Source organism: Pavona decussata, unplaced genomic scaffold (assembly GCF_977016875.1).
Source record: "Pavona decussata unplaced genomic scaffold, jaPavDecu1.1 SCAFFOLD_128, whole genome shotgun sequence".
NCBI classification, from domain to species: domain Eukaryota; kingdom Metazoa; phylum Cnidaria; class Anthozoa; order Scleractinia; family Agariciidae; genus Pavona; species Pavona decussata.
Window position 1 is genome coordinate 2,783,973 of NW_028145542.1, and position 23,816 is coordinate 2,807,788.

The 23,816-nt window shown below is 40.2% G+C and overlaps 2 protein-coding genes across 2 annotated transcripts; both read right to left on the reverse strand.

The window, feature by feature from the left end:
• Positions 1 to 1,113: 1,113 nt before the first annotated feature.
• On the reverse strand, positions 1,114 to 22,709 carry LOC146468970 (glutamate receptor 2-like). Its single transcript, XM_085124007.1, has 16 exons — positions 22,696 to 22,709; positions 20,281 to 20,377; positions 15,299 to 15,430; positions 13,085 to 13,324; positions 12,484 to 12,695; positions 12,027 to 12,074; positions 11,248 to 11,364; positions 10,815 to 10,946; positions 10,261 to 10,365; positions 9,252 to 9,371; positions 8,746 to 8,940; positions 7,602 to 7,965; positions 6,513 to 6,875; positions 5,432 to 5,602; positions 2,584 to 2,731; positions 1,114 to 2,194 (listed from the first exon to the last, which is right to left on the reverse strand). Exons 2-16 carry the CDS (start codon positions 20,366 to 20,368, stop codon positions 2,152 to 2,154), a joined length of 2,478 nt encoding a protein of 825 aa, XP_084980133.1. The 5' UTR covers positions 20,369 to 20,377; positions 22,696 to 22,709; the 3' UTR covers positions 1,114 to 2,151.
• On the reverse strand, positions 4,009 to 4,626 carry LOC146468971 (uncharacterized). The gene has a single exon (XM_085124081.1). The coding sequence runs from the start codon at positions 4,417 to 4,419 to the stop codon at positions 4,009 to 4,011; it is 411 nt and encodes a 136-aa protein (XP_084980207.1). The 5' UTR covers positions 4,420 to 4,626.
• Positions 22,710 to 23,816: the final 1,107 nt, after the last annotated feature.

Here is a 23,816-nt window from a genome sequence, read left to right on the forward strand (position 1 = left end):
GTGGTCAATCGTGTCGAATGCTGCACTCAGATCTAACAATACCAAGAGAGTAACTCGTTGATTGTCCATTGCAGTTAGTATGTCGTTCTGTATCTTCAGTAGGGCAGTCTCTGTGCTGTGACCCAGCCGATAGGCTGACTGAAGGGTGGGACTCAAGCCCGACTGAGTAACGTGATCGGTTGTCTGATCATAAACTGCCCTTTCAACCAGTTTAGAGAGGTATTGTAGATTACTCACAGGTCTTAAATTGGATAAGGAAGTCCCTTTCTTGGTATTCTTCAGTCTTGGATCCACGAGGGCCGTTTTCCAATCAGATGGAAAGTGTCCCAAGAAGAGAGAAGAATTCACGACATTAGTGATGATAGGGAGAAGCGTATCGGACATGCCGACTACTAAATTGGTCGGCATAGGATCGAGTTGACAGCTTTTCTTCGATGATCTACTGACCAGCTTCCTAATATCTTCCACAGAGTACGTATTGAAATGATCAAGTTTCCTATCGCCTGTAAACACTTTATCCTCAGCCACCGCCCCAGGGTGAAGAGTGCACGCATCAAGCCCCGCCCGAATCTTTGCAATCTTGCGGTCGAAAAACCTCCCGATATCGTTGGCTAAGATTGAGTTGTCCGTGTATTGTGGAAAACACAACTCGTTCCTCGGAAGTAACAATGATCGAGTGGCCCTGAGTAGCTTTCCTTGGTCTTCACTATTGTCGTTCACAAAGTCTGAGTAGAAAGCACGCTTAGCCCGTGTACTTATATAAGTAACGTGGTTCTTGAGTTTCTTGAAGGCCAACAAATCTTCCTGTGATCGTGTTCCTCTCCATCTCCGTTCTGCTTTCCGGCGTCGCCTTTTTGCCTCAGCTATTTCACTGGTATACCAGGGTACCTTGGGTCTGGCCCGCACACTTTTGGTTTTTAAAGGTGCATGACGGTCAAGAACTTGAGAGAGTGTGGTCGTGTAATCCTCTACAAGTACATCCAAGTCCAGTGGGGTGATGGGTTCGCCATTGCCTCGATCACATAGCCCTGTAAGTACTACATCATTCGATAGGCTCTCAGCGACCAGGGATTTAGCTTCTGCTTGCTCTGTAAAAAAATGGCGGACGAAAAGTTCTTAGAATTTCTTCTCTAAAGAAGACCGCGCGTGTCGTTCCAGCAGGAAATTTGGAAATCGACCTTTCTCTCGTCTACTTTACAGAAGAATAGAAAAAGGCGGAGGTACAGGTTGTCATTTATTGCATCACTTCTCGCTTGTACTTCTGTTGAGCGACGGTGTTGGACACTGACACGCGGTGGTCAGTGGTTCAAGATAGTGGAGACAGCGTTCACAGAAAAAGAGTGGTATGACAAATTCCTTAACATCTTGGTCCTTCCATGCTATCCCGCGAGATTTTCTTGGCGCCTTTTGCAGCGTCTTCCCGCTGTGCGCCATCTTGAGTGAATCGCGGGCCGATTTGCACATGCTCTCCCAAATTGGTGTTGACCAAAGGCACGAGGGCTCATCAGAGAAAAGTTAGTTCTGCACGGCTAATCGTTTACACTGCACACTTTATCCGAGCTGGGCTAAATTTCAGGATCGTGTACCAATTTTGTCCGTGCTCGGACTACCTCTCGACATGGTCCGAGCACGGGTAAAATTTTGGTCCGGCACGGATGGGGCAAAGTCGTTTATACGACTAAATCTATCCGTGCCAAACCAAGTTTTTTGGTACGCGTAATTTTTTAATCCGAGCCGTGCCAAAAATTTTCTGCCGTGTAAATGGGGCTTTTAAAACTGATTCAATCAAATTTAGCCAAAGAACGGCATAATCACCATGACACGGCCCCTTTAACGCTTACGCTGCATTAAAAGTTAAAGAAAATCTCTGTTCCATCGCTTATTTTAACTTTAGTTTGAAGCAGCCCAAGTCAAAAGGTAGCACTAAACGAATTTACAGGAACCTATATCGTTAAGCTTAAGACCATAATTCAAAACTGCTACTGATCCCAATCTCCGGATGTTTTGTTATTTGAGTAGCTAGTTGACAAATACGCATCCTCTGTGGTTAGCATGTCAGTAGATTTAATTCAGAAGTCATCGTTGTTATTGTAGAATGTAATCATTCATGCTTGTGGCTTTTTCCAGGCAACTGTGGTTGTGACCAATAAATTACTCAGCTTGTGGGTGGACTTGCATAGAACGGATGTTTGGGCTACAGACATGAAAGAAAAAAAGTAGCAGAACTGCTTCAATGCTCTGTACACTAAAATCATGGGTTTTACCATCAGTACTGGTTGACAACAATCATTCTTTTTTTCTTAATTTCTCTCACAACAAATGCAACAAATTTGTTCACAGAGGGAGTAATTTTGTCCAGTGGAAAATTAGTCACCCAACTGCTAAGGTACAAAAGTTACTGTACATTTTATGCGCTATACAGCGCCTTATCCACTAGTTAAAGTTATCCGCTCTTTAAACAAATGGGAACAGGTTAGACAACCTGGGTAGGAGAAATACTCAATGACTTGTCCAACAAAAAAGCAAACAAATAACAAAACAAGCAAAAGATAACACCATGAAGATTCCGGCCTTAAACCAAACCTTTTAGTTTTGTTGAGTGTTTTCAACTTCTCTCGTCGATTCCAGAAGATTTCTCCAATCAGCGTCAAAAACGCTACAAGCAAACCAGTACCCATGACCACATAAACACCCAGCATGCTCTTCAGATCGATTCTCTTTTGTGACAATGCTAAGAGGAAAGAAGCAAATGCTCTTGTCAGCAAAACCATTCTCCACAGCTCAAACATGCCGAATAATGAAAAGAAGTTTTGTAAAGAAAGAGGGATTGTATACCCTTCATTCGTTATTGCAAGTTTTCAGCCATGAATCTAATGCCAATGTATAGCTAGCTGGGCAAGTGTTTCTCTGTGAATCATAAAATCACGAGCGTTTTCAAAAGACAGCCAGATTGTAACAAAGGACCCAAAACCATGTAAATATTAACGCGAAATATAACAACTTTTCACACAAAATGTACCATTAACCTGAAATAATGTACCATGTTTATCTGTTCCCCGAGATCTCCACAGAAACGTGAGCAAATGTTTCTGTTGGCCAATGTTCTCAAAACCAAAATATAGCCTCCATAAGAATTTATGGCTGTACAAAAAGAATATTATTATTATTATTATTATTATTATTATTATTATTATCATTATCATTATCATTATCATTATCATTATTATTATTATTATTATTATCATTATTATTATTATTATTATTATTATTATCATTATTAGAAAATTAAAGTTAATAGCCGACGTTTCGGCGCCATCGTGACACCATTCTCAAGGCAAAGTGGATAAATTAATGCGAAGATTTGATTTCTATACTCTACAGTCTCTACAAATTAGCATATTAACAATGGATCGCAAGTTCTTCAAGTGAATACCTTTGCGCGAATCGAGTCTGTTTGCACGTTTAGGGATAGTTTAAATTTTCTTATGAAAAGCATCTCCTTAATTAGGCAATCAAATTTGTTCGAACATTTAGCCAGTACGTGAAATTGTTCTGAAAGACAAGGAGGTACGTTCGAGTTATGTTCGCTCAAGTAGTGTTTACAAATAGACGACGATTTTTGTTTGTGTCCATGAACGCGTTCGTGGAGGTGGCCGCGAGTGTAACCAACATATCCTGCATCGCACAGGTTACATTGAAATTTATAAACGAGACATTGTTGGTTAACAGTGGCAGGCTTGACTTCTCGAACTTTAAGGTCTTCGTTGAGTTTTCTTCTGATGAACATAGGCTGAATTGTGGTCTTGATTTTTGAGCTGAGGTCTGTGATGCGTTTCTTCACTACATTAGCAGAGGCCTGATCTTTAAATGGTATGACAACTCGGATGGTGGGTATAGATATTTCGGTTGATGGAATGTGCTGTTGGTCTGATACTTTGAAATCTACGAATTGCTTGACAGCTGAATTGAATAAGTGCCTCGGGTACTTAACTACCATCGATCGCATTCTTACGAGAAGTACGACCAGTCGGAAGATATGCGGTAAGCTCGATCTAACATGGTGGTGATTAGACTGCGCTTGTACCGATTATCCACGTGGCTCTGATAGTGGAGTAAGAGGCCCGTATTGGTTGGTTTTACGTAGACCTTGGTCTTGATTCTAGGAGCGAAGTTAAACAGTTCAACACCGATGAAAGGAAGTGAGGCATTCCTTTCCACCTCCATAGAAAACTTTGCTGATGGGTGGCAGTGGTTTAGGGCGTCAAGAAAAATTCCGGCTGATGCTATATCAGGCATGATGGTGAAGGTGTTATCCACATATCGTCGATAATAGGAGGGCAATTTGCCATCTTGATCGAGTTTATCTTCAATGGAGCACATAAACACGTTGGCGAGAAGAGGACCAAGAGGCGATCCCATTGCGACGCCATCTGTCTGCTCATAGAGATTTCCATTGAACTGAAAGAATTGGTTCTTAGTGGCTGCGTTGAGTAGTTCAATTAGCTGGTCTCTGGACAGGTTCAGTTCATGGGTGTTGTTAAACCAATCATCATTGAAAGCCTTGTCAGCTAAAATCTGGATAGTCTCATCCAGCGGTACATTGGTAAACAAAGAGGTGACATCATAGGATACTAGAATATCACTTCTGTTGATCTCGAGGCTTTGTACTTCGTTGATAAAATGAAAGGTATCTGTGACTGTGTACTGATTGCATCACGGCGGAGTGGTTTTAATTTCTCATCAAGCCACTTGGCCAACGCGTTGTTATAAGTATGCGTAGCGGAGAGAATTGGGCGCATAGCAAGTTGTTCCTTATGTGTCTTCGGGAGGCCGTATAGGTGTGGAAGCTAGAACCCTTGGGGCGGATGGAGTCGGTAATGGGCTTGGGTAGTACTTTGGATATGACAGCGTTAATTTGCTTTTCCCGTTGTTAAAGCGGATGATAGTATTTCGCTGGCCTTCCTCTTGTTTTGGGTCTCTGTGTATCAACTGGCCTATTTTTGCTGGTGTCATTGATGGAGGCTTCAGATAGCAGGCGCTATCATGTATTTTTCATAAGAAAACTTAAACCATCCCTAAACGTGCAAACAGACTCGATTCGCGCAAAGGTATTCACTTTAAGAACTTGCGATCCATTGTTAATATGCTAATTTGTAGAGACTGTAGAGTATAGAAATCAAATCTTCGCATTAATTTATCCACTTTGCCTTGAGAATGGTGTCACGTTGACGCCGAAACGTCGGCTATTAACTTTAATTTTCGCTTGCTTATGTTTCAAGAAATCATTACTGATCAAAAATTATTATTATTATTATTATTATTATTATTATTATTATATTGTTATTATTATTATATAAATGATATATAATATTACAATATATATTTTTATTTATATATTTATAATATATATTATAAAAAGGGATTTACTCACTTGTTTCCTGTTCTTTAGGACACATATTGGTGCTCTCCCACCAAGCTCGTTTCTTTCCCTCAAGAAAACCGTTCTCATGCAGGTTCAAGATTGCCAATGAAAACTCCTTCACGATGGGATCATTTCCTTGGAAAGCGAATCCAAGCCCTTTGGCCGAACTCAATCCTGGAACTGAAAACAATTTGATTCTTTAATCAATTAGGTTAAGGGCCTCTTTATATCCGCCCGGTCAACCAAGCTGGCCCGGTTTTCGAGATCTAGCCTCGCGACTATTTCCTTTGTGAATCTCACGAATCGAGCCAGTCTGGTTAGGCCCTATGTACACTACAGGATATAACCACCTTCCCACAGTCACAAATATTCTCAGAGGATTACTCGTCATTTTGATGGCCAGCGTTTAATCTGTTTGTCTACCGATTGTTCTTCATTTGTGCCAATCGGCCGGAAAAAGTGTCCATATCCATTTCCAAAAAACTGTCCATCTCCCAATGATATGAGCAACGTGTTGCAATGTCTCTCACTAAATTCTTCTCTGGTGTCTCGTTATAGAACTATATACATGCCAAGGTTGGAATTGCCGTGCAGCGTGAACGAGTTAGGCAAGTCTGGTACATTAACTACTGCAGTTGTGTTTTTAAATCAAGCTAATTATCTGTTGTTTTCTATTCAAGAGTTAACTTGAAATCTTCCTCCTAGCCAGCGTCTTGAAGCATTTTGTTCATGACAAAGAACAATAACTAATTAGTGTTACGAAAAATCATGCAGCAGATTACCCTTGACATAATCCAATTTATAGCGTCTGCATATGTTCATTTACGTTACTAATTTCGATGTGCATCATCAGCCACATACCAAGCCAAATGACTGAGCGAGTTTCATCCATTTGCTTTGTAAGTGTGAACTTTCAAGTACGACCAAAGACATTTGAGATCAATGAGAGAAAGTGATGACGTCATTTGACGTGGAAATGATGTCACATTTCCAAATGACGGCCATTCAGGATCTGTCATTTTGGATTTCTGGATTTCTGCAAAATACCACCAAATTTGACGGAAAAGTAATCAAAACAAAAACGTTTTACCCGTCATAAGGTCGCAGGGCTGACGGTTAGCAGCATATCTGAGGGTCGGACCATCATAAATAAACACAGACTCTTCGGTTTCTCGTAACCCCTGAATTGCTTCTTTGGTGGTTTTGACCAAAGTTTGTTCAGCTTTAACTCTGTTCCAAATCCTCTGGTGTGTTTCATACTTGCTCGTCTTGAAGAACTCGTAGGTGCTCCCTGATTCTATTAATACTACTTCGTAGGATGATTTAAGGATGTCTTCAAGGTTATTAATTGGAGAGGCGGCGTTTTTCACCGTGAAGAAGGCTGCCAGGTTCGCAGTGTATGTTGAGACCCAGATAAGTATGCAGAACCAATAACATCCGGTCAGAATACGAGCTAAAGTAAAAAAAACCAATATTTTAATTTCTGTATGCCATCCAAGTTACCATCGACACATGAGAGGCAGAAACCCGGCTATTTTCCTCCTGGGGGTGGGGGGGGGGGGTGGTGTGAGCAGGGATGCAACAGTGGTAAGAGTACTAGCCTCTCACTTATGTGGCCCGGGTTTTATTCCCGGACTTACCTCCAAATTTGGGCTGAATTTGTTGTTGGTTCTCGTCCTAGGTTCTCCGGTTTTCCCCTCTCCACGGAAGACCAACGTTGCAAAATTTCAGATCGACCTGGAACGCACTGACACCTTTGAGACAAGCTTATAGAAGCTCACTGGTTCTCTGTGGGTAAAGACGTTCGATTTACATTTACATCCATGAAAGTGCCAACAACCATTAACCACCTTAGTCGACACGACCGGTAGTAGGACACAATCATTTTTATTGCGAAAGGCAACTTGTACGCGTAAAAACCAGAATTTCCGTAAGCCTATTCTTCCAGTTCTGACCCTGCACTCTCCCACACCCCTCTCCGATATAAAATTATCATAAACAACAATAACAACAACTGCAATAGTCGCAATAATGATAAAACACCACCACCACCACCAACAACAACAACAACAACAACAAAAGCGCTGGCCAGGCTGGGGCTTTGGTACTTTTGGAAAATCTCACAATTGATGAACCATCCGATCATAAGATTGTATACCTTTACAAGCCGCTACTATACCTGATGGACTCCTGGGCTGGTTGTCAGCTCCTTGCTGCAACATACAAGCCAGTGTAAACCACACGCTGTTAAAAAAGCTGAACTCCTCCGAGGTTCCACGTCCATTCGCGTCTTTGCACCCATAAGGACTGAAGTAGTTTATGACAAACACGGCAACAGAGATGACCACCATACTGGCAAGTGTAGCAAACCAGACGTTGTTATGAAAAGGATTCAAGAACTGCAGATAATCAATTCTTCCGCTGTCGGACGGCGCTTTCTTGAGTAGCATTTCTTCAGTGTAATACATAATCGGTGAACTGAAGTCCACTACTTTCTCTCGTCTTTCCGTTATGGTCAATGCAGCTACAGCAATATCTGCGTGCTATAGAAAACAGGAATTGCTTGTTATCCAAGAAAGAATATGCGACTCTACTATAGTACTGTACAAAAGTAATTTCATTGAATTTCACTCAGTTATGTCGGCAAAATTTCAACAAAATGTTAACAGGCTTTGACCCGCCTCAAAAGAAAATAGGAAATTATTTTAAATTTCGATGAAACTTTTTCACATCACAAGCAGAAAAGTCTGTTGAAATCAACGACAAATGACCTAAATTTCGCTTCAAGAAAGTTTCGCTTTTTTTAGACAAAACACTTTATCACTAATTAAAATTTACTATTAAGGAAACAAAACCAACCCAGCGCACTGGAATCACCAGCAGGTGCTAATTAACATAAACATTTAACTGATAATTCTTCTTGGTTATATATGTTGTTTGAGTCGCCGATCATCAAAACAGGCTTAGTAGCTGGGCATGTAATCAGTGGGCACTCTTGGAGTGCGCGCTTTTATGCATAATTAGGAGTTCTGCTGGTAGCGTAGCCTGGCCTATTCGTTTATATTATTTCTAGGCTGAAATGAACACGTTTTGTATCTAGCTCCAGTTGAAATTCTTTAATCCTAAGATCAGTTGTCAAATCGTCAATAAGTCATGGAGAGAAAACAAAGAAAATCACTTTCAAGAAGTTTGGAAAACACGAGAAGTGTGTTTCATCCTATTTTCAAACATCTCGAAGATGGTTAAGAAATACACACTTTTCGGTGTTTGGAAATCGGATGAAACACTTGGCTTCCTCGTGTTTGATATAGCAATTCGCAAACCTTATTTATTAGCTCTGCAACCATCCCATTCCACGTTCCATTTTCCGTTTCAGCGCCGTACAGCCCGTCAGGGGAGAGGTAGATGTCATACGTAAAATGAAGTTTCTTAGCAAGTTCGTTCAACAGATCGATGCAATATCCTTCATATGTAACTGTCCCATCATGTTGCTTCTTCATCATCAGGAACGGATCATCCTTTTTGGGTATAAGGTAAAAAGAAAAGCTTATAATGGATGTAATCATGGCGCAGTGCTAATAAAAACATGTGAATAAATTCATTTACGTGATAAATGCTCGAAAATTTCGTGCATCCTTTTCTATGCGCTAGATCAATCTGCAATGCAATCTTTTCCCGTCTAATTCCAAAAGAAAAGAGAAAACAAACAAACATACGGGTAAACCAGAAAATCTTCACACATGGGAACATTCTCTCTGAAAAAATGGGCCAACAGAGGCTCTCCATTTTATCGAAAACGGACTTATCAACTCATTTATTTTTCAGTTACCATAGCAACAACAGCTCTAAGGTTCCTTCCTTCCACTTTTCCTCCAGTGCTTTGGTTATTCATGTTGGGCTGGATGTTTTCATGAAAGAAGGCATGTTTAGTTGCATTCCACGATCCTATCTAATAAACAAAAATAAAATATGTTTTATTAATATAGCACAACCGAAATAGAAGGGAGGCAATCTGAAGGTGTCAAATTGAGCTTGTCTGATTCAGTGGTAGTAATGAGGACGGACAACTGAAGAGGCAGCGTGACGTCTATGGGCTCATGGAAGGGATTTTGGGGATGGGTGGGTGGGAATAGAGGTCCCTCTTACTCCGTCGCTTTCTATCTAGGAATATGAGATCAGTTTGTTTGTGCTGAGTACGTTGATGACTTGGAAAAAACATTTCGACTTGTAATGGATATAAAACATGGAATGCTTCCCTGCCTTTGATTAAAAATGAAACCTCTGTAGCAAACGTCGTATGTCGCAGGGGAAGAGAAGTCCATAAAAGATTCAAGACAAGCTTAAGCAGACTATTGATTTGACGGAAAGTTTTTGCATGGAAATTCTACCAATAAAATAAGTTCATCTTTTCAGTCATCTTTGCATGATCATCATATAGTAACTAATATGAAGATGTTGTCCCGTTGTCTCAACAACTTAGAGCAATTTAGATTTGCAAAGTGTGCTGGTTTAAAAAAACCCAAACAAACAAAAACGACAACAACAGGAGGCCCGCAGATCTGAAAGGAACATCTTCTGGTCTAAGAAATTTAAAGATGATAAAAACCAGCATAAACAAATGGTAGTAAACAAAATTAATGATTACGCGTAACCAGCCAAGTTGATCGTCGGATGGGGAGTTTTAACAAGTATTCGAAACCGGCGACTTGAACACAAGTAGCAAAAGATAATACTATCTACTACTCATTGGTGAAGTCACTCACCGACCACAAAAACAACCAATAAACAAAAAGACTTTTAAAGAAAAAAAGATGCCAGTATGGTACTTTGCTTCTTACCTTCTTAAAGGAATTGTTTCGAAGATTCAAAATTTCCATCTCAATCCCCTTTCGTTTTCCATTTTCCTCAAACTTGATAGGTCCGGTTAAACCAGCAATGTTGACCTGTAGAGAGTGATCAGAAAGCCTTAAATTGTAAAATGCACAGAGAACCAACCTCGAGATAATTAAAATGAAAAGACTCGGAAAGTGATCTTCTTATTTGGAAATACTGCTTGGTACCCGTTATAGCTGTAAATTAAAACAGTTTGAACTGTTCACAATTTCTTTGATTTGAATTTACCAAGAGACTGAAAAGCTAAGAGACTGAATTGCAAGGTGTTATTTTCTTCCTGAAACTAAGCTGGCCTTTCTTGAGCTGAATACATACGTATTTTGAACGAGGTTTTGTTAGCTCATAGATCATTCATTCATTCATTTGTTCATTCATTCGTTCGGTCGGTCGTTCGTTCGTTCATTCTTTGACTTGTACCATTGTGTGCACGTTACTTGCCCTATTTGACAGCTCTACAATACAATCTACAATCTCAAGTGTAAACTAGTAACTACCTCACCTTTATCATGCAGGTCAACATTGCGTCTCTTTCTCTTGAAGTGATGGCAGACCCATTAATCGATGAACATGGTTCTTTGGTTAGAGCCTGTTTGATGACTGGCACGGAATCATAAGCTAGTGCAACGAAGTGCTACGAAAGTATTGAACATTGTCCGGTGAGAACGTTCATGGTGAAAATTAACAATAACAATAACAACAATAATGATTAAATAGATAATGAGCAGCTTAGCCACCCATTTACAACATTTGTTGTCGAGCGTTAATATTATTCTAACAATTTTACATAAAGTTAACATGGAAATTTCTTCTATTTCTTGAACAAAGACAGAGAAAAATGTTTCATATTTTTTATTATTACCGAGAAAATGCCAATGTTTTTTCAGACGTTCAATTATCTCTACCTCATGTTAGGTACACACATGCCACCCTACCTTGTCACTGGTATCGTAATTCTTTTCCACTGCCTTTTCCAGTTTATCAGAAGATTTAGTGAAAAGCCTCAATGCTAAAACCACATTGCCTGAGAGACTAGTTAAGTTCCCCGAGACCTGGAGTAGAAGTTAAATGTTTATTAGTAAAACCTACAGTGTTGATAATTGGTTTGCGCCAAACCACTTTTGATACTTTGATAAAACTGCTATTATTGAGGTGCAAATAAATTTTTGCTTGGTATTTTAATTGTGATGAAATTCAGCCTCCATGAAGGAGAACAGCCATTTATTGAATGTTATTATTCATCACAATGTAACACTGCCCAAATATGGTCATAGTGCACTCAATATTAGTCGTTCGTACACAACAAATGTCCTGCGATATACGTAATTTCGGGTCTTCGTGAGAAAAATGGCGAAATAAAGATTTCCAAGCTTTTCTGCAAAAAATGTGCTTTGTTATATCCTCCTTTGAGTATCCCCTGCCTTTGGCCAGCTTGGCCAACGCCCTGGTTGGCTTAGTATCAGGCGATATCCCGCGGGATAATGGTTAAATATTTAAAGCATGACTTTATACTTAGCCACGGTCTATGGAAATTAAGTATCGTACTAGTAAATGTCATATGCTTTCTTGACACCGTTTACCGTAGACAACCTTTCACGGCTCGGTTGGTTAGACTCAGATCGGAGGTGAACTTCGTTTGGATAGCCAGTGCTAAGTATTCTATTTGTCATTAAAACAGAACCAAATGTTTGAATATACTAGGTTTTTGCCTCACCTGTCCTTGTAATATCCATTTAGAGTCATTGCTGTGTTTACAAGGTTTCTGACGCAAAAAAAATAGGAATGGAATTAAAGAAAATATTGAAACTTCAGCAAAACAGACACAGGTGGCCGACGCGGTGAAAGTTTGATCCAATCAGTTCCTTTCCATTAGGCTACTAAAAGTATGTACTAATACAATTGAGGTGCTTTCGTGTAGAAGCTAGTGTCCCACCATATGGAATGGGAAGGAAGATATGAAAAGAAGAAGAAGAAGAAGAAGAAGAAGAAGAAGAAGAAGAAGAAGAAGAAGAAGAAGAAGAAGAAGAAGAAGAAGAAAAAGAAGAAGAAGAAGAAGAAGAAGAAGAAGAAGAAGAAGAAGAAGAAGAAGAAGAAGAAGAAGAAGAAGAAGAAGAAGAAGAAGAAGAAGAAGAAGAAGACGACGACGACGTAGGAAAGACAATCAATATTACCTGCTGATTGAGTAGGCGTTCCATTTTTTCTTTACTTGTGTAAAGTAGAATAACGTCTGGGCCAAGGTTTGTTATTTTCTCCACTGCTTCACGGACTGTTGCTGTCTGATCTTCATTTGCTTGTTCTTTCTCAGTAAGCTTCACAAAATTTATGGTGAACTTTGCACTTTGGGATATGGTATAGAAATATTCAGCTTCATACAGACGCCCCTCTGAAAGAGATTTATAAAGAAAAACTTTGGTTTTGAACATAAATGTATTTATCTTAAGAATTCGTTTAAAAATCTTAACGGAGGCTTAATTTTTTTAAATAATTATATGCAAACTGATCGACACTATGCGTGTCTGTGTTTACCGTTTGAATGGGTGACTTACTTCACTTAAATAAAAACATTTCTAGTAGACACACTGAATTTGGGTACTTTGGGTACTTATCGTTTACATATGATGCATGTTTGACGGAATTATTTGTGTTTTGGTAAGAATTAAGGCTAGGGGATACCTTGTCATGTCTGTCATACAATTCATGAGTCTCATAAGCGTGCATTTCTGGACATATCTCCTTTAACATATATTAAATAAGCAATTAAGGAATTTGTACCATCGAAAACAAGTGCTATCTTGTTCCACCGGAATGTGTTGAGTATATCAAGTGTAGCATGCGCGTAGTCCCTGTACCCCGCTGACATCTCAATCGCATTTTCACACTGATCAAATGGCCTGTCGTTTCCATAGAGACTTATGAGGGGAATGCCTGTTACTATGGAGAGTGCGCAAGTGGGGTACTTTGTATGGCTTCCCTCGATAAGTGCAACGACGTTTTGTTGAAGCAACACTAAAGCTAAAAGAAAAAAACTCAAATTATTAGTTGATAAATGGTGGGATACAGCAAGGACTAACGTGCTGTTTATGTATAACTCATAGGCTCCTTATTGCCTCATTGGCACTTATAAAACAATTATGAAACAACAGCTATCAGCTAAAATTTCAGCCATTTCTGAGCTATCAACTAAAACTTTCACCCATTTCTCAGCTATCAGCTTAAATTTCAGCCATTTCTCAGCTATCAATTAAAATTTCATCCGTTTCGCAGCCATCAGCTAAAATTTCGGCCATTTCTCAGCCATCAATTAACCAAGTCGGAACTCAGTTAACCACCAACTTCACAGTTATTGACAAGTTATTTACAAGTTTATAATTTACACTATACTCAAGCAAAGTTTAGCCATCCCAAGTAACAGTTTCTTGACGCTCCTCACGTTTCAATTATTGGATACAACTCATATACAATGTAATACCTATTTGATACAATTACTCGAAATACAGTCCAGTACTAATTATTGGATACAACTACTCAATACACAATGCAATAATTATTGAGTACAACTACTCAATATACAATCCAATAGACCATTTCAATTCCGAGTTGCTTTGAACCTCATTATGAAAGCGAGGCTAAGTGCAAAGTTTTTGCTATGAAAAGTAGTTTTCATTCATATGCAAATAAACCTAATTTTCATGTGAAAAGATTTGCACTCAGCCTCGCTTTCATAGTGAGGTTCACAGCAACTCGGAAATGGCCTATTACTTAACAATTATTCACCGAAGTGGAGGTGAATAGTGGTGTATATTTACCGAGCCGCGAAGCGGCGAGATAAATATCCACCACTTTCACCGACACTGAGGTGAATAACTGTTTTAGTATATGCCACACAAGCTGAACAACTAGCGGACCAAAATTCCTTTATTTTTGACAGTATACCGACAAATGGTAGGAAATTTTAAAATCTCGCGCGCCGCGTGGTAAGCGATTTCTTGTTGTAGAAAGTTCCGTCTCGCTTTCTTGCGAACAATTAAAACTTTTTGAGACTCTTGTTTAGTTGCTAAACAGTAATTTCTTAAATTGTTGGGTAAAATTCGTCGTGATTTTGAAACCATGCTCCAAAACATTAGATATTTTATTGTCTACATTGTAATTATAGTGCTCAGCAGTTTTCGTAAACAAGGCATCGTAGTTTCATTGTTTCAGGTTGGAAAGATTAATAACTTACCATTTAATGCCATCAAACTAAATTTTGTTGCCATTTATGTATTTTTTGTAACAGCTGCCTCGTTTATCTAAATAAATTCCCCTTTAGTGACCGTGGCGAAACGGGAATCCATCTTGTTTCTCTTCGGTTGCTCGGAGGTGAATATTACTTGGCTAATCACCTCCGAGCTAGCCAATCAGCGCGCGCGAAAAGCACTATTCACTTGTGCGGTATATACTAATGTTGGATATAACTACTTAATATACAATCCAATTATTGTTGGATACAACTACTCAATACACAATCCAATAATTACTGGATACATCATTACTCAATTATATACAATCCAATAATTATTGGATATAACGGTAAACTGCCTTTTCTCAGGTCATAGTTAAGATTTTGGGAAGTTTTCAGCTTAACCACATATACACCCTCTGATAAGTTTAATATTCTCGGAGAAATTCAATACCTTCAATGCTGTGAAATTTACAAAAAAAATGTATGGGGTCTTTGCAAAAATCTTGGTACTTGTTTCTCACAAGCTATTAAACATATCACACTCAAATTTGCAGTGGTTTCAAAGTTTGCCAAGGTCTTTCAATTTGTAGCTAGTTTTTTTGTTTATGTTAATTTATGCTCAGTAATGTTTGCTTAAATGAGGCAGTTGAACATGTAAACGGAGATCCTCGTATTGAGTCATGTCCCATATGCCCTTTAACCCATGGAATTCTGCTGTTGCTACTTGAAAGACTTGATTAAATATACACACACAAATATCTTACCTTGATTTAACAGGCTGGTGTTCTCTGTCGTGTTGATGGATTTGAAGACAACTGAAACATTGCTGAGAGCATTCGTCTTGTTGGCAGCGAAGCGCATCGCATCATACACTGCTGAATTTTCATGAATAACACCTATAAAGATCAAACGGTAGTGATATAGTTTTGTTCATTACATGCGTAACTACCCCCCCTCCACTACAAGAGGTTTCCACCCCCCCCCCCTGTAGTGATTGTTTGTTGGGTTACCTGTGCAACCCATGCTGTATTGCATGCTGGGATTGAAGTGAAATACAACATGGCGGAATGAAACGTGCCTGAGTCGTTTCTGAGGATAATCCACTTCCATCGGGTAGTAGTCTGGAGTGCAGACATTACATTGGCGACGAGGATAGCGAGAATCATCCTATCTAGCAGTATGGCGGGTCAAAATATTCAACCGATGGATATTACCGGTTCCAAATCAGAGTTGAGCGAAAGATGGCGAGTGTGGCTGCGAGGTTTTACGTACTACGCAGAAGGCAAAGCGAATTTGCAAAACCCAGCGAGAAAGAAAAGCGAATTACTTTATAGGGCTGGTTCCGGAGGGCAAGATATCTTCGAAAATCTAACGATCGTTCCCCTTGCCGATCCAGCCGCGGATGATGTTTATCAACAGAGCATTCGGGCATTAAATGCATATTTCCATGTCCAAGAAAACGCCGCTTACGAGCGACACGTTCTACGCCAAGTACGCCAGGAACCCGGCGAAGATGTGGACTCGTTTGTTCTCCGCCTCAGGAAACAAGCACGACACTGCGGCTATGGGGCCGAGGAGTTGGAATTTGCAGTGCGGGATCAACTGTTAGAAAAAGTCGCGTCTCAAGAACTACGTACCAAGTTGTTTGAGGTACCGAACATCCAGCTGGCAGCTGCCCTCACCACAGCCAGGGCATGGGAAACGGCACGACGTCAAGCAAACCAAATTGCAGGAGGGGAGGGACAGACCAGCGTGAATTTGGTCAGGAACAACGAAAGCAAGGAAAAGTCAAGCGGGCAAGGCATAAACAAGTGCTATGCGTGTGGGAAGCCCGGACATTTTGCTCGTGATAAGGTATGTCCTGCAAAGGGTAAAACATGTGCGAAGTGTGGCAAAAAGGGGCATTGGGCAGTATGTTGCCAAAGTGAGGGCGAAAAGGGTAAGACTGGTGGAAGAGCGAGTAATAATTGGCAGTCCAATAGTGTGAAACGTAATCCACAGCCGAGGGCTCGACAAGTTAATCAGATTGACTATGATAGTGGAGAGGAGCCTTTTGCTTTCCCAATAAACTTTAACGGGGAAAGAGCTTGTGAAGATAACATTGTAGCAGTGACAATCAATGGTACCACTACCAGAATGCTTGTTGATTCTGGAGCACAGTCAACTGTGCTTGGTGAGCGACAGTTTCATAACCTGGTGAGGAGTGGCTTACGTGTAAAGCTACAGCCAGAAGAGAGGAATCTTCGCGTTTATGGCAATGGGTCTCTAGCAGTTGTCGGTAAATTTGAGGCTACTGTCGAGTGTCATGGGCAGAAAGTGGTAGAGACCATTCTCGTAACAGAAGGAGATGGGCGTTGTCTGCTGGGCAGCTCAGCTGCTAAAAGGCTGCAAGTGTTAAAAGTTGGGCCAGAGCTAGTGGGTATTTATTCCATAGGCAGTGACATTGAGAGTATTGCAAACCGCTTCCCAAAGGTGTTTTCGGGAGTTGGCAAGTTGTCAGGTTTTCAACTTAAGCTGCATATTGACCATGAAGTTACACCTGTAGCGCAGAAACCAAGGCGTATCCCCTACCCGTTGAAGGATAAAGTCCAGAGTAAGATAGACGAACTCCTTGACCTTGACATCATTGAGAAAGTTTCCGGTCCATCAACCTGGGTCAGCCCAGCTGTGTTTGCTCCCAAGCCTAACAGAGATGACGTGCGGATATGTGTTGACATGAGACGTGCGAATGAGGCAATTAAAAGGGAGAAATTGCCAATTCCTACTGTGGATGAGGTGCTAGAGGAAATGAATGGAAGTACGGTTTTCTCCAAGCTTGACATGAACATGGGATTCCATCAAATTGAGCTGGAAGAGGAGTCCAGGGATATCACAACATTTTCAGCTGGTGATTCATTGTACCGTTACAAGAGGCTGAGTTTTGGTATAAACAGTGCTCCTGAACAGTATCAGCATGTTGTCAGACAGACAATTGCTGACTGTCCTGGAACCACCAACATAGCTGATGACATTGTTGTGCACGGAAAGACAAATGAGGAACATGACAGAAATCTCATCACATTGTTAAAGCGCTTGCAGGAGAGGAACCTCACCCTAAACAAGGACAAGTGCAAGATCGGAATGGATCAGATTGTATTCATGGGACTGCTTTTAAGTAAGCATGGTGTGGGACCAACTGAGGAAAAGGTCAGAGCAGTGCATGAAACAAAAGCCCCCACAGGTGTTGCAGAGCTGCGGAGTTTCCTGGGACTTATCAGTTTCAGTTCGAGATTTCTTCCAAACTTTGCAACGACGGCAGAACCATTGCGGAGGTTGACACGGCAAGAAAATGAGTGGCAGTGGGGAAAGGAGGAGAATGAAGCGTTTGAGGCTTTAAGAAGAAGCAGTTGGCCGAGGCGTCAATGATGGCTTTCTATGACAAGGATGCTCCAACTGAGGTGGTTACCGACGCGAGCCCAGTCGGACTTGGGGCTATACTGGTGCAAGAGCAGCAGGGAGTGAAGAGAGCGGTCGCATTTGCAAGTCGTAGTTTAAGTGACGTTGAGCGTCGATACAGTCAGACGGAGAAGGAGGCATTAGCAGTTGTTTGGGGTTGTGAGAGGTTTAGTTTGTATCTGTCAGGGCTAGAGTCATTTCAGCTTGTTACCGATTGCAAAGCTTTGGAGGCCATCTATGGACCAAAGTCCAAACCTTCTGCCAGGGTTGAGAGATGGGTGTTGCGTCTCATGCCGTTCAAGTACACTGTGCGTCACGTACCCTCAGGCCAGAACATTGCTGATTGTCTAAGTCGTTTGACAAAGATACCGGCTTCATCGCACTGTAGCAGCACGACTGAGGAGTTTGTAAGAATGGTGGCAATCAGTGCAACCCCACGGGCGCTGACAACCAGGGAGATAGAGAGAGCTTCCGCTGAGGATGAGGAACTCACAGAGATCCGCAAGTGTTGGAGGACTGGGGACTGGTCTACCGCACCGAGCCCCTACAAGTTGTTGCGGGACGAGGTTACTGTGGTTGGGAGGCTGGTAATGAGAGGCACGCGTATTGTTGTACCGCTGAGTTTGCGTGAGAAGGTTCTAGAGTTGGCCCACGAGGGGCACCAAGGGATAGTGAAAACAAAGGATCGCCTGCGAAGTAAAGTATGGTGGCCGAGCATGAATGCTATGGTGGAAAGACATTGCAAGAAATGCCTTGGATGTCAAGCTGTGACTCCTGTTACTACCACACCTCCTGTGAAGACAACAACCATGCCAACCAAGCCTTGGAGGGACCTTGCGGTAGATTTAATGAGTCCACTACCGACAGGAGATAACCTGCTTGTCACTGTTGACTATTATAGCAGATGGATCGAGGTGGATGTAATACGTAACACATCTAGCAGTAGCATAATCAAGTGCCTAGAGAAGCACTTCACCCGTCATGGCATCCCAGAGACATTAAGGACCGACAATGGGTCAAACCTAGTAAGTCACGAGATGGAAGAGTTCCTGGATGAGCTCGGAGTCAAGCATAAGAAGACTGTTCCCCTGTGGCCAAGAGCGAATGGAGAGGTAGAGCGGCAGAACAAGTGACTGCTTAAGGCGATGCGTGCGGCCCATGCTGAAGGGAAGCCATGGCAACAAGAATTACAGAAGTACCTATTAGCGTACAGGTCGACGCCCCATTCTACAACAGGTGTTAGCCCTGCGGAGCTATTGTATGGAAGGAAGATTCGGACCAAGATGCCAGAGTTTGAAAGCGTTGAGGAAGAAGAGATGCCTGGTACTATAGATCAACATGCGCGAGATCAGGATGCTGAGAGGAAACAGAGAGGCGCTGAAAGTGCAAACAAAAGAAGTGTGGAGTCTGATGTGTCAGAAGGCGACAAGGTGCTTCTAATGGGGAAGAAACAGAACAAGTTATCTGCAACGTATGATCCAGACCCATACAGTGTAGTTTCCAAGAGAGGAGATATGGTGGTCATTGAGCGGGGTGAAACTCTACTTAAAAGGAATGTGGGTCATTTGAAACGGTTCATAGACCCTGCACCACAGACACCTCAGCCACAGAAAGAGGGGACATGGCCACTGGAACAGACACCAGTAAGAGAACCGGTTATCGTTACTGATCCTGAACCAGTTATTGGAAGCCCAGCAGAAGGGCCAGTGACTGAGCCTGTCACTGAACCCAGCTTGCCACAGTCTCCCATTGTTAGGATGCCAGAACAGAGTGTTGAACCCCGAAGGTCAATGCGCAGGAGAGCTGAGCCGAGCTGGCTTAAAGACTATGTTACTTAAGAGACTGAGCCAACATGGTTTCTGAAGACTATGTTGATATTGACATTAGGACTTTGAAAAGATTCGAGATTTAGTATAATTATTTCATTAAGAAAGTTCCTCGTTGGACTCTTTGAACATTGCTTTATTGACATTTCTTTATTTGATTGTTACAGTTCAAGTTTAGCATTAGTGTAGATTTTTGCATTACACCTATTGTCTTCATTTCAAATAAGGGGGAGATGTAGTGATTGTTTGTTGGGTTACCTGTGCAACCCATGCTGTATTGCATGCTGGGATTGAAGTGAAATACAACATGGCGGAATGAAACGTGCCTGAGTCGTTTCTGAGGATAATCAACTTCCATCGGGTAGTAGTCTGGAGTGCAGACATTACACCCCCCCCCCCCCGATCAACGACTGATTCAGTTACTTCTTGTAGCTTTCACTTTGAAGAATTATTCTTCTTTGATATCGTTAGTATATTTCACTTACCGATTGTGTATTTTCTGTTTTTCGTTTGAACCTTTTGAATGGACGAGACACATATTATGAACGTGATGTAAATGATTCTTCTTTCCATCTTTAATAACTAAATAGGAAAGTAAAGAAGAGAAATCAGTATGCTTAGAAATAGTAACTAAATGCCACAAAAACTTTCGATGTAAACAATTTAGATTATTAATAAGCGTTAAGCATCTTTAGATTAAGAATACCAGAGACAACAGCCAGAAGCTAGTACGGGATGTACATTTTCAGTTCATCAATGAAATTATCTGATACGATTTTTTTCAAGTGAATTGCCAACTTGTGAACCAATGAAGACACGTTCTCACGTCAAAATAAACTTTGAACTGTCCTCGCAGCTTGAGTCGTTGCCTGGAAGTTTATGGCTGCGACTCACACTAAGAGCACTCTAAATTTTCCCTGTGTTTACCTTTCTTGAGAACGCTACTTCACAGTTTTACATGATTGTGCTAGGAAAATCAAAATACTGATATATGTGCAGGGTTTCAAGGTACAGTGGAACCTCTATTTAACGAACCTATATATCACGAAGTCCTCGGTTGATACGAACGACATTCCTTTAAAAATGCATGGAACAGAACCTCGATAAAACTAACCCTCTATATGACGAACCAATTTCTCTAAGTGCCTTGGCACTTTGTTAAATCGAGGCCGTTTTACTGTATGAGCGTGTGCGTGAATGGATAATTTAATATATTTATTAACTTACAAATGACTTTTAAAAGAGGTGGTGCTTAACGTTGTAAATATTTCATAGATATAAAAAAAAGATTTAGGCTAAACAATTTCTCCAAACATCAGGAAAAAGTTTAACTGGAGTCGTTTGTGAGCGAAAATCCAAGGGTTCGTACATTCGGTGCGGGTTTCTCCATAAAAGCGTTATTTCTTGTATTTCGTCTTCATTGAATTGAAAAGTTTAATAGGCAACTATTAATACAATTTTCCATACTATAAGTATGCAAACGAGCATAGAGGTCAGAGTGTAAAGAAATTAAGACCACCAGATTCTGCTGGGCAAAGAAATGAAAAATGAAGTTGCTTACCATAATCTGTTAATAATTTTGGCTAGTTTCAGCATGGTATTTTCTTTTAATTTCGAATTGTTGAATTTAAAATTTTAATTGAATTAATTCTTGTTAGTGATCGTGGAGAAAAATAATGAAGCAACATAAAAGTTATCAACAGACAGAAATTAAAGAGGTGTCTGCATGTGAAACTACAGCTATTTTAAACATTGTACTATAAGCATGGCATCCTGAGAACGCAACATTGGAAATTAAAGTTTTGTATAATTACGTTAGCTGTTACCGTTCATGCACTTTTTTTTTGTTGTTTTTGTTTTTTTGGAAACTAGGTTCTGTAGTTTGTTGCGCTTAAAGTGCACTACGTTCAATAAATTTACCATTAATTACTCAGAGAGTTAACCCGAAATTTTTAGTGAAAAAAAGGTCGGACAAAGTGCCAAAAATAAACCAGAATTTTTTGTCTTAAGTGTAGTTTCCGAAATTAAACATTTTCGTTCTTAAATAACGATCTTCCTTACACTGAATTTCAAATTTTCTTGGCTCAATTAATTTTGCCTTTGTCATTGCTGTCATAGTAGGTCCTGGTAAAGTTACGCATTAAACAAAATATGGCTTATACTTCCTCCTTGGCAAAAGTTTTGACAATGCATCAGTTTTCTTCATAGAATCTTGACAGCTAATTTTTAGAAGCATTTTTATAACAAATTTAATTAAACTCAGTGAAGAAAAAAATTATCAACTGAAATAGATGAATTACTATCCCTAACTTTTCGGTGTAAATTAAAAAGGAACTAAGTAGAATAACTGTCCCATCCTCAATTTTACCTTTTAGTCTTTCTGACGAATATGTTCAAGTATATAGCAGGTGATGTTTTTCGACAAGGGAAAGCACTCATTCTGATATCTCCACAATGCAGTATTTTCTTGCTTTTTTTTAAGGTTTTCATGGTTTCACTTTCTCATTTTAAAAATATTCAAAATTTGCTGGTGATTGAAAAAATAAGATACAAAAAAATGCGCGTTTTCGCGAATGAAACATGCTTATCTTTGGCATGACTATGGTATATATCAATATGTCTTCTAATTCACCTCAAATTCTGTTTTATCTGCGCTCTAAGAAATTTTTAGTCTTCAAGAATATCCCTAAGTATTAACCAATTTTCTTTTTAAAAACATTTCGTCACGTAAGGTTCTTGTTAAGTGCACCTATTAATGCTGGCGTCAATGAATGTATAAGTCAGCTCTTTGCTAAAAAAGCCAATTTGAATGAAGCTATTTAAAGTTAAATTAATTCAGAGGTTTGAGTTCTATTTTAGCTTAGCAATCGTTAAACAGAGGCTATGCTTATGGAACTTACTTGTGTATCGGTTCCCCTCGGATTGATGCAAATGAAGAGTCTACAAATTATCAATGCACCGAAGCAAAGGCGCCACCTGCCAAACTATTGATTGTCGTGGGATGCAAAGTTCATTCTTTTGGCAACAAATTTGTCACCAACCCATTAAACATCTTTATCAAATTAATAAAAACGCATTTAGTATTATTTTCAGTGAGTGCAAAATGAAGACCTTTTCCTAAGACAAGTTTAACTTGAGTTAATGAAACACTTAGGTTTCAAAATTCTACAAGAGGTTGGAAAAAACATGGAACTTGTTATTGAATAGTCGCTTTTAGCAAAAAAGCAATTATTTATAGAGGCTCATGAAAAAAAGTGCTGGTGGATGTATTGATAGTGTTTAATATTTAATAGTAGTTTGCATTTTACCTAATTTATATGAAAATATTAGAGTTCTGTGCTAATCATAGAGAGACAGGTCTGATTTTCAGCCGCGGTCACTTCCGGCTTCCGGCTTGTGATCATTTGGGCTTAACAAGTCCGTTGTCTACCCTTTGTTCTCCTTATGAAGGCGTAAAGTAGTGGTAACCGCGTTGGAATTTCGATTGGTCGATCGGAGAGTCGGTGGTTCGAGGCTGGCTTTGCCTCTTAGTTGCTATGCTGTTTCCTTAGACAAGAAACTTTACTCCACATTGTGTCTCTTCACCCAGGTGTAAAAATGGGTACCGGCGACTTACTACTAGGGTAATCCTGTGATGAAATAGTGTCCCATCCAAGAGGGAGTAGCAATACTCTTAGTTGCTTTATGCTACAGAAACTGGGTTAAGCTATCTGCTGAAAGTGTTCAAATCAGAGTGCCCATGGTAAAACCTTCCTACTTGCTGACTTGAAAAGGAGAAAACCAAACAAACAGATATTAAACAAACACAAACAAGAAAATAAAGATAAATGAAAAAAACTTACCATAAAAGCGTTTATTCTTGTTCAATTCAAGTCTTTAATATGGACAAAATTCAAAAGGGCTATATTGAATTATAACATAGCGCGCGTGCATCCTAATCTAATTCCTATTGGCGTCATCATGGTACATTTCTCAACATACGCACGGCTGTGCGTCCATTCGATGACGTGTGCAAGTCAGA

Coding starts and splice junctions, on each gene's coding strand:
- LOC146468971 (XM_085124081.1), bottom strand. CDS start 4,419: ATGGGATCGCCTCTTGGTCCTCTTCTCGCCAACGTGTTTATGTGCTCC.
- LOC146468970 (XM_085124007.1), bottom strand. CDS start 20,368: ATGGAAAGAAGAATCATTTACATCACGTTCATAATATGTGTCTCGTCC. Junction 11,365..12,026: donor AATGGATATTACAAGGACAG/GTGAGGCAAAAA, acceptor CTTCTACTCCAG/GTCTCGGGGAACTTAACTAG. Junction 9,372..10,260: donor GAAACAATTCCTTTAAGAAG/GTAAGAAGCAAA, acceptor TTTGTTTATTAG/ATAGGATCGTGGAATGCAAC.